The sequence below is a fragment of the Ornithorhynchus anatinus genome, chromosome 5, assembly GCF_004115215.2.
Source record: "Ornithorhynchus anatinus isolate Pmale09 chromosome 5, mOrnAna1.pri.v4, whole genome shotgun sequence".
Lineage (NCBI taxonomy): Eukaryota > Metazoa > Chordata > Mammalia > Monotremata > Ornithorhynchidae > Ornithorhynchus > Ornithorhynchus anatinus.
Window position 1 is genome coordinate 5,305,379 of NC_041732.1, and position 11,062 is coordinate 5,316,440.

Consider the following 11,062-nt stretch of genomic DNA (forward strand, 5'->3'; position numbering starts at 1 on the left):
GAGACTGGGGGATGGGGGATGAGGGATGCCAGGAGGTTCAGAGGGCTAACCTGAGGTCACCACCATGGCTGGGAGAAGAATGTGGCTGAGTGCAGGGGCGGGGAGGGAGGGGGAGGAGGGCAGGGCCTGTCAGCGCCTCTGGCTCCAGGGATTGAGGGGTTAAAAGCGGTGGCCCAGGGAGAGGAGGCCAGAGGCCGGGAGCCGGGCTGGGCGAGGAGCAGAGGGAAGTTGGTGCAGTTGGGAGATAGAGGCAGTGCCAGAGAGACTGCTCCTGTCCCTGTCCACCCTCTGCCTCGCCCCAGACCCAAGTGGACCTCCCCCATCAGTGAAGCTGAGCCTCCCACACCCCCATTCTGCAACCTTTCCCATCCCCGCGGCACCCTCGGGGAAGTCAGGCCTAGGGTCTATCAGTGAGTTTGGATGGCTGGGGGCTGTGGGGTTGGGGTGATAAACGAAGCCTGGGGGGCAGGTGGCCGAGAGCAGGGGCCAGGGAGAGAGGGGAGCGGATCAAAGGGGAGGGAGCAAGCTGGTGGGGTCTTGGCTTCCCAGGAGGACGGGGTATTGATGGGGTCCGGAGTCTGGGAGAGGCAGAAAGGGGGTCCACCTGCCCATGTGGGGCTTCTTCTCCTCCTTAGGGATCAGGCACCTCTCCTCCGGACTTCTGATTGTGGTCCCGTCTGCCAGTCACAGCACCAACCCCGACATGGCGCTCTTCATCTTGGCTTTGACCTTGGTGGCTGCAGGTAGGAGTGGAGCGGCGTGTGGAGGGTGGGGGCAGGAATGGCTCTACTGAGGTCAGGGATGGGTCTCTAGGGGAAAGTTTAGAAATGGGCTAGGGGAGCCAGCTGGGGGCTCTTAAAGGAGCTAGGCCGAGCAGGGTCTGGAGTCCCAAACGATTGATGGAAGACCCCATGGGGGAGGAGGCAGGGGTGTTCTGGGAAGCGGGGAGTGGATTCGAGCCTCCCCCCGACAGCTAAGCACCCCAAGCGGGTTCCTATGTTGCAGCCGCGGCCACGGATAAGGAGAAGATCATTGCAGGCGAGAAGTGCAAGGAGGACGGGCACCCGTACCAGGTGGCCGTCTACCGGGGCGGGGGGCTGCTCTGTGGCGGCGTCCTCATCCACCCCGGCTGGGTCCTCACCGCTGCCCACTGCCGGAAACCGTGAGTCAGTGGGTCTGGGGAGCCTGGGCGGGGGCGGGCGGAGAGTGCCCCGTGCCAGAGCCTCACACCCAGAAGGGAGGCATGGGATTACAGGCCTGGCTGGGCCAGGCGCTCTCTCTCTTTCTCTCTCTCTCCCCCTCGTGCTGTCTCTCTTCGTCCATCTGATGGGAGGAAATGGGCTGGGACTGCTACGGATATGCTTCAGGAAGTGTAGAAGCCGCATGGCCCGCTGGATAGATCACGGGCCTGGGAGTCAGAAGGGCCTGGTTTCTAATCCCAGCTCCACCACTTGTCTGGTGTGTGACCTTGAGCAAATCACTTCACTTCTCTGTGCCTCAGTTACCTCATCTGTAAAATAGGGATTATGACCTTGAGGCCCATGCCGGACATGGACTGTGCCCAATCTGATTATCTTTTATCTGCCCCAGAACTTGGAATTTACCCCAGAGATTAGAACAGTGCCTGGAAAGTGCTTAGCAAATATAAAAAAAGGAAGAATCTTCTTCTATTGGATAAAGGTGGGAGGCAAAGGGAGAGGAGGATTGCATTTGGATGTGTACACTTTACCTCACTCTCAGCCCCACAGCACTTACATCTATATCTGTAATTTGTTTTAATGCCTGTCTCCCCCTCTAGACTGCAAGCTCCTTGTGGGCAGGGAACATATCTACCAACTCTGTTCTCTTGTACTCTCCCAACCGCTCAGTACAATGCTCTGCACACAGTAAGTGCTCAGTAAATACTACTGATTGATTGAGGAGGGGAGCTAAGCTGGACCATTTCCTCTTGGGAGTTCTCAGTGAGGAATCCCATCGGCATGGGTTGGGCGAAGGGTGACCTTGGCCAGGGGCAGGGGATCGGATGAATTGGCCAATGCCTAGAGAACCTTGCTCCTGCAGATCCATTTAAGATCCAGTGTGGGCTAGTGGACAGAGCACGGGCGTGGGAGTCAGAAGGACCTGGGTTCTAGTCCCAGCTCCGCCACTTGTCCGCTGGGTGACCTTGGGCCAGTCACTTCAATTCTTTGGGGCTCTATTTCCTCATCTGTAAAATGGGGATGAAGACTGGGAGCCCCATGTGGGACACAGATTGTGTCCAAACTGATTATCTCGTACCTGCCTCAGTGCTTAGTTCAGTGCCTGGCACATAGTAAGCGCTTAACAAGTACCATAATAAAAGGGAAGGGGAGAAGTCTGCCCATCACAGGGAGGGCGAGATGGGAATGAGGAGAGGAGAAAGGAATGGGATGGAGTCATCCCGGGAGATCTCTGTGTGACCCAGAAACCTGGAGATGGGGGGGGATGGACAACTTGACCTTTCCTGGGTGTGGGCTGGTGAAGAGAGGGTCTGAGGGCCTGTGGCCCCTCGCCTCATGGCCCACCCCTCCCCTCCCCGCCAGGCAGCTGCAAGTCCTCCTGGGCAAATACAACCTGCACAAGCAGGAGGAGTTCCAACAGCTGAGCCCGGTAGCCCAGCCCTTCCCTCACCCGGACTACGACCGCGGGCGCCATGACAACGACATCATGCTGCTGCGCCTGGCCCACCCTACCCCAGTGTCCCGCCACATCAAGCCCCTGTCCCTGGAGACCGACTGCAATGCCAACAGCTCCAGTTGCCTCATTTCTGGGTGGGGCAAGACCGACAGAGAGGGTCAGTACCCGGGGAGGGGTGGAAAATGCAAACCCTCCCAGAACCGGTCTGGCCTGGGGCTCCCGCTTCCCCTGGAGACAGAAATGGGAAGGGGGTCGGGATCAGGAAAAGAGACCCTCTAGACCGTAAGCTCATTTTGGTCAGGAAATGTGTCTCTTATATTGTTATAATGTACTCTCCTAAGTGCTTAGTGCAGTGCTCTGCACACAGTAAGTGCTCAATAAATACCATTGATTGGCGGCTGAGTCAGGGAACTAGGGACCTAGGCTGGAGTCGCTCAATAAGTCAATCAGTGGTATTCATTGAGCACTTACTATGAGCAGAGCACCGTACAAAGTGCATGGGAGAGTACTGTGGAAAGAGCCTGGGCTTTGGAGTCAGGGCTCACGAGTTCGAATCCCAGCTCTGCCACTTGTCGGCTGTGTGACTGTGGGCAAGTCACTTAACTTCTCTGTGCCTCAGTTCCCTCATCTGTAAAATGGGGATTAAGACTGTGAGCCCCACGTGGGACAACCTGATTCCCCTATGTCTACCCCAGCGCTTAGAACAGTGCTCGGCACATAGTAAGCGCTTAACAAATACCAACATTATTATTACTGTGAGCCCCACGTGGGACAACTGGATAATCTTGGATCTACCCCAATGCTTAGAACAGTGCTTGGCGCAAAGTAAGCACTTAATAAATACCATGATTATTATTACAACAGAATCAGCAGAAATGTTCCCTGCCCATAAAGAGCTTACAGTCTGGAGGGTTCCAGCCTCACTCTCTCTTTGTCTTTGATGGGAGGGAAGAAATGGGCTGACACTGCAGCAGGAGGGACTATGGCTAGACTTCAGGAAGAATCTTCTCCTTTTGGATGAAGATGGAAAACAAAGGGAGAGGAAGAGGGGAGCAGAGTTCTCAGTAAAGAAAGACATCCCAAAGGCATGGGTTGGGCTAAGCATTTATTTTTAATGGTATTTGTTAAGCACTCACTGCGTGCCAGGCATTGTACTAAGCACTAAGGTAGATACAAGACAGTCAGGTCGGACCCAGCCTGTGTCCCACATGGGACTCACCGTCTTAATCTCCATTTTACAGATGAGGTAACTGAGGCATAGAGTAGTTAAGTGACTTGATAATAATTGCAGCATTTATTAAGTGCATACTGTGTACAAAGCATTATAGCAAGAGCTGAGGTAGATAGAAGATAATCAAGTCTCACATGGGACTCCCAATTTAAGTAGCATGGAGAACAAGCACTGAATCCCCATTTTGCAGATGTGGGAACTGAGGTCCAGAGAAGTGAAGTGATTTACTCAAGTTCACACAGCAGACAAGTGACGGAGTCGGGTTCTGATATTCTGACTCCCGGACCTGTGCTCTTTCTACTAGGTCATGCTGCTTCATGACCCCGAAGCTTCTCATGAAGCTTCTCATGACCCTGGCATGACACCGACCGGAGCAGGGGCTTGGATGAAGCACCGTGGCCTAGTGGATCGAGCATAGGCCTGGGAGTCAGTCGGTCATGGGTTCTAATACTGGCTCCGCCACTTTTCTGCTATGTGACCTTGGGCAAGTGGCTTCACTTCTCTGGGCCTCAGTTACCTTATCTAGAAAATGGGGGTTGAGACAGTGAGTTCCATGTGGGACAGGAATTGTGTCCAAGTTGATTAGATTTTATTTACCCCGTTGCTTAGCACACTGCCTGGTTCAAAGTAAGTGCTTAACAAATTCCAGATTATTATTATTATGAATTGGCCTGTGCCTGGGAAACTTAGAAGAAATGGGGGAGGGGGTTCCCTGGGACCCAGGTGGCCCAGCCTGGCCGAAGGGGTGGGCCCAAGCCCAGGGGGAGATGGCAGCGGCCCGGGGGGTACTCCAGCAGCCCGGCTGATTTCCCTCCCCAGGGGTCTACCCTGACGTACTCCAATGTGCCTCGGTCCACCTGGTCTCCCAGGAGGCCTGCAAGCGCGCCTACCCGGGCCAGATCACGGACAACATGATCTGCGCTGGTGAGCACGACGGAGGCAAGGACTCGTGCCAGGTAAGGCGGGGGGCTTTGGGGACGGTGAGCCTCACCACACCTGAGCCTGGGGCTACCTGGAACCCTTTCAAGATGGGGGTGGAGCCAGAGAGGGGAGGTCTCTCAAGCTAAGCCCCCCAGGACATGGAGAGTGTTAGTTCTGAGCTCAGCCCTGGGATGGGGAGGACTATTTATCAATCGATCGATCATATTTACTGAGCGCTTACTGTGTGCAGAGCACTGTACTAAACAATTGGGAGAGTACAATATACTAATATACCAGATGCCTTCCCTGCTCACAATGAGCTTACAGTTAGCGAAGCGAGGTAGGAGGGGACAAGAGGATGAAAGGCTTTAAAGGGTGGTCGGCGAGACTCAGATCGTGGAGGGAGGTGAGAGTGGTAGAGGACTGGGAAAGGCTCAAAAGTAAGGTGTTTGGGCTAGCAGATGGGGAGAGATCCGTGTCTGTTGTTATTTTGTCCTCTCCCAAGCACTTAGTACAGTGCTCTGCACACAGTAAGTGCTCAATAAATACAACTGAATGACTGACTGAATGACAGATCCCTAAAGCCTGCCTCCCTCTGCCCCCCTGCCCTCCTCAGGGTGACTCAGGAGGTCCTCTGGTCTGCGGGGGCCGACTCCGCGGGCTCGTGTCATGGGGCGAGGTTCCGTGCGGGACGGGGGAGAAGCCGGGGGTCTACACCAATGTCTGCCGCTACGTGGACTGGATCCGGGAAACGATCCGTGGCAACTGACCCTCCGGAAGCCGGGCCTCCAGGAGAGAGCCCCTCCGCCCGGCCCCTCCGGCCTTCCCGGTGCCTCAGCCCGTCCCCGTGGCTTCCGATGGACTTGGATCGAGGTCCTCGCTGCCTCCCCACCGCCCCGCCCCAGTTGGCTCCTTCTGGTGGGGGATGGTGGCCGGGACCCTCGCCTCTGGGGTTCAACTGCCTCACGTACCATGGTGGGGGCCGGGAGCTCCCTCAGGGAAGTTGGGCAAAGGAAGAGAGAAGCGGGAGGGAAGATCCAAAGATGTAAAATAAACATGTCTTTCTGTCTGTTCTCGGTCCCCGCTCCCTGCCTTCACCCAGCATTGGAAGCAGTGTGGCTTCATGGATAGAGTCCGGGCCTAGGCATTAGGGAAGCAGCGTGGCTCAGTGGAAAGAGCTTGGGCTTCGGAGTCAGAGGTCATGGGTTCGACTCCCGGCTCTGCCACTTGTCAGCTGTGTGACTGTGGGCAAGTCACTTAACTTCTCTGTGCCTCAGTTACCTCATCTGTAAAATGGGGATTAACTGTGAGCCTCACGTGGGACAACCTGATTACCTTGTATCTAACCCAGCGCTTAGAACAGTGCTCGGCACGTAGTAAGGGCTTAACAAATACCAACGTTATTAAGGACCCGGGTTCTAATCCCGGCTCTGCCACTTGTCTACTCAGTTCCCTCACCTCTAAAATGGGGATTAAGCTTGTGAGCCCCATGCGGGAAAGGGAAAGTGTCTAACCTTTCATTCATTCAATAGTATTTATTGAGCGCTTACTATGTGCAGAGCACTGTACTAAGCGCTTGGAATGAACAAGTCGGCAACAGATAGAGACGGTCCCTGCCGTTTGACGGGCTTACGGTCTAATCGGGGGAGACAGACAGACAAGAACACCTGAAAACCTTGTGCCTACCCCAGGATTTAGTATAGTGCCTGGCACATAGTAGGTACCTAAGTACAATGAAAAAAAAAGAAGAAACAAGAGTGGAGAAAAAAGGATGGGAAGAATCCAATCTGAGTGACACCTGACCCTTCAAGGCTACTAGGGTCTCCTTAGTGTACATTGGCAGCAGTGTCCAGCCTCCCTCAGTGTCCATTTCACATAGTGTCCACTCCTATTCATTGTCGGGGTCCCTTCAGGGTGTGACCCCCCTCAACAGTAGGAGCAATTAGCGTCATCTTTGCACCAGACACTGTACTGAGAAGCAGTGTGGACTATTGGAAAGAGCCCAGGCCTGGGAATCAGACGACCTGCGTTCTAACCAGGAGAGCTGTCAGGGGAAGGAAGAAGGGCTGGTGGGAAGAAGACAGATTGGATAGTTACCTCATTTGTAAAATGTAAAATGAGAATTAAGGCTGTGAGCCCTATGTGGGACAGGAATTGTGTCCAACCTTATCATCTTGTATCTACCCTAACCCTTAGTACAGTGCCTGGAGCAGAGTAAATCCTTAACAAATCCTGTTTTTAAAAAAAGGAGAGTTCAGATTTTAGGACCAGTTGGCGAGACAGGACAGATAGGACAGATTGGATATTCTGGATAGGATCTCCTGAATCCCAAGAGAAAGACGGGGCTTCTCTTGACCAGTGGATCTAGGAGAATGAGCAGGGGACGAGGCATCAGAAGAACCCTGATGCAGCGTGGAAGCAACGTGGCCTAGTATATAGAACAGGGGCCTGGGAGTCAGAAGGACCTGGGTTTTAATTCCGGCTCCCCCACTTGTCTGCTGTGTGATCTTGGGCAAATCATCTCACTTCTCTGCACTTCAGTTACCTCATCTATAAAGTGGGGATTAAGACTGTGCGTCCCATGTGGGACGGGGACTGTGTCCAACCCGATTAGCTTGTATCTACCCCTAGAGCTTAGTACAGTCCTGACACAAAGTAAGCACTTAACAAATACCAAAGAAAGGTATTTAGTAGAGTGCCTTGGCACACAGCAAACACTTAAAAAAATACCATTAAAAACTACCCAAAAAGCAAAACAAAAATACCCTAGTCATAATACCATTAGCTTGCTGTGTGCCTTTCGGCAAATCATGACCTCTCTGGGCCCCACTTCCCTCATCTGTAAAATGGGATCGACCCTCATTCTCCCGCCCTCTTGTACTGCCAGTTGGTATGGGGCAGGGACTGTGTCTGATCTGATTATCTTCTTAGCGTAGTTCTTGACAAAGAGTAAGTACTTAATATATATTTTTAAAGATAGAATGGGGAAGTTCCTGTCCTGAGATGTGATCAGATTCCTGTTATCCCAGCTGGAAATCTTATGGAAGAAGAAGAGCAACAGAGGTCAGGGAGAGGGCGAGTGTGTGGCCTAGTGGAAAGAGCCCAGACCGGGGAATCAGAGGACCTGGGTTCTAATCCCAGCTCTGCCACTTGTCTGCTGTGTGACCTTGGGCACATCACTTAACCTTTCCGTGCCTCAGGTCCCACATCTACCAAATGGAGATTCAATAAACTTAAACTGTGAGCCCATGTGGGACTTGATTATATTGTACTGTGCTTGGCACATAGTAAGCCCTCAACAAATACAGTACAACACAAACAACAATTATTATTAATTTGCTTAACATCTCTGTGCCTCAGTTACCTCATTTGTAAAATTCATTCAATAGTATTTATTCAATAGTATTTATTGAGCGCTTACTATGTGCAGAGCACTGTACTAAGCACTTGGAATGAACAAGTCGGCAACAGATAGAGACGGTCCCTGCCGTTTGACGGGCTTACGGTCTAATCGGGGGAGACGGACAGAGAACGATGGCGATAAATAGAGTCGAGGGGAAGAACATCTCGTAAAAACAATGGCAACTAAATAGAATCAGGACGATGTACATTTCATTAACAAAATTAATAAGGTAATGAAAATATAAACAGTTGAGCGGACGAGTACAGTGCCGAGGGGATGGGAAGGGAGAGGGGGAGGAGCAGAGGAAGATGGGGGGAAAAGAGGGTTAAGCTGCGGAGAGGTGGGGGGGGGTGGTAGAGGAAGTAGAGGGAGAAGAAGAGCTCATTCTGGGAAGGCCTCTTGGAGGAGGTGAGTTTTATGTAGGGTTTTGAAGAGGGGAAGAGAATCAGTTGAGGTGAGGAGGGAGGGCGTTCCGGGACCGCGGGAGGACGTGGCCCGGGGGTCGACGGCGGGATAGGCGAGACCGAGGGACGGCGAGGAGGTGGGCGGCGGAGGAGCGGAGCTTGCGGGGTGGGCGGTAGAAAGAGAGAAGGGAGGAGAGGTAGGAAGGGGCGAGGTGATGTAGACCCTTGAAGCCTAGAGTGAGGAGTTTTTGTTTGGAGTGGAGGTCGATAGGCAACCACTGGAGTCGTTTAAGAAGGGGAGTGACATGCCCAGATCGTTTCTGCAGGAAGATGAGCCAGGCAGCGGAGTGAAGAATAGACCGGAGCGGGGCGAGAGAGGAGGAAGGGAGGTCAGAGAGAAGGCTGACACAGTAGTCTAGCCGGGATATAACGAGAGCCCGTAACGGTAAGGTAGCCGTCTGGGTGGAGAGGAAAGGGCGGATCTTAGCGATATTGTAAAGGTGAAACCGGCAGGTCTCGGTAACGGATAGGATGAGTGGGGTGAACGAGAGAGACGAGTCAAGGATGACACCGAGATCGCGGGCCCGAGAGACGGGAAGGATGGTCGTGCCATCCACGGTGATAGGGAAGTCTGGGAGAGGACCGGGTTTGGGAGGGAAGATGAGGAGCTCAGTCTTGCTCATGTTTGAGAATTAAGACTGTGAGCCCTATGTGGGATAGTGATTGTGTCCAACCTGATCATCTTGTATCTACCCTAACCCTTAGTACAGTGCCTGGAGCAGAGTAAATCCTTAACAAATCCTGTTTTTTAAAAAAGGAGAGTTCAGATTTTAGGACCGGTTGGCGAGAAAGAGGAGACATAGATACCGAGAAGTAACGTGGCCTAGTGCATAGAGCATGGGCCTAGGAGTCAGAAGGACCTGGGTTTTAATCCCAGATCCATCACTGGCTTGCTGTATGACCTTGAACTAGTCACTTCCCTTCTCTGTGCCTCAGTTACCTCATCTGTAAAATGGGGATTAAGACTGTGAGCCCCAGATGGGACAGGAACTGTGTCCAACCTGATTAGCTTGTTTCTACTTCAGCGCTTAAAGCAGTGCTTGACACATAGCATATAACAAACACCATCATCCTCCTCATTATTATTATTATTATTATTATTATTATTATTATTATTAAAGAGAGGCAAAAAGGATCAAGAGATACAGGTGGAAACTTCCATTTTGGATCATCATGGGACTGGATTGACTGTTCTGTTTTCCTCTCCCAGCTCGTTTCCCATTGGAAGCAGAAATCTCTCCAGAATGAGGTCTCCTCCTCCTCGTCCTTCATCCCCTCCTCCTCCCTCTTCCAGCCTCTCCTCCCCCCTCCTCCTCCCTCCTCCAGCACCTGCCAGTTCCCAGACTTTGCTCTCATCTGGGGCCACACCAAACATGCTAAGAATCTGCAGGGAACCTGGTTTGGGACAGGAAAGCAGGTTAAACTCCCCCCAATCCCCAGTGCCCCTCCTGTTTCACTCTACTCAACCAACTCACCACCCCCAGCTCTCTTCTGGTACCCAAGGACTGGGCAGGTGGGTATTTAATTCAATAATATTCATTCAATCGTATTTAATGAGTGCTTACTGTGTGCAGAGCACTGTACTAAGCACTTGGGAGAGTACAAAATAACAATAGACACATTCCCTGCCCACAGTGAACTTACTTCCTAGAGGGGGAGACTGACATTAATATAAATAGATTACAGATATAATCCAGATATAATTCAGGTATCCAGGGGTTAGTTGATCTCAGGGTCTTCCTGCCTCAGTCCCTCTTCAAATTGGTTGGATTTCCTGGTTTGATTAGTAACAAGCTTTCCTGGAAGGATGCCCAAGTATCTGAGAAAGAGAAGAAGGGGTGAGAGGCTTTGGTCACCTGGACTCTAATCCCAGCTCTGCTACTTGGTTGCTGGATGACCTTGGGCAAGTTACTTGCCTTCTCTAGACCTCATTTTGTTGATCTGTAAAATGGAGGTTCAATATCTGTTCTCCCTCCCCATTAATCTCTGAGTCCTGTGTGAGACAGAGGCTGATCTGACTGTATTGTATCTACCCCAGTGTTTAGCACAGTGCTTGGCATGTAACAATTTAACAATCACACAATTATTATTTATTAGGCCTCTCTGCCATTCTGTCTTGTGTCTCCCCTGCCTCCTACTGTCTCCTCTTCCTCCTCCTCCCCTTTTCTGCCCACTTTCAGAATCTTCCCTTTATGACCCACCCCCTCCTCCCATGAGCGCTTACTATATTCCAGGCACTGTACTAAGTGCTGCAATAGTTACAAAATAATCAGGTCGGGGACAGCCCCTGTTCCACATGGGGATCACAGTCTTAATCCTCATCTTACAGATGAGTTAACTGAGCCTCGGAGAAGTGAAGTGATTTCCCCAGGGTCACACAGCAGACAA

General features: G+C 52.0%; 1 protein-coding gene across 1 annotated transcript; it reads left to right on the forward strand.

Annotated features, from left to right (window-relative positions):
* Window positions 1–228: 228 nt before the first annotated feature.
* On the forward strand, window positions 229–5,880 carry LOC100090533 (kallikrein-6). The gene is made up of 6 exons (XM_029064328.1): window positions 229–410; window positions 636–743; window positions 1,006–1,162; window positions 2,562–2,812; window positions 4,706–4,842; window positions 5,424–5,880. Exons 2-6 carry the CDS (start codon window positions 704–706, stop codon window positions 5,574–5,576), a joined length of 738 nt encoding a protein of 245 aa, XP_028920161.1. The 5' UTR covers window positions 229–410; window positions 636–703; the 3' UTR covers window positions 5,577–5,880.
* Window positions 5,881–11,062: the final 5,182 nt, after the last annotated feature.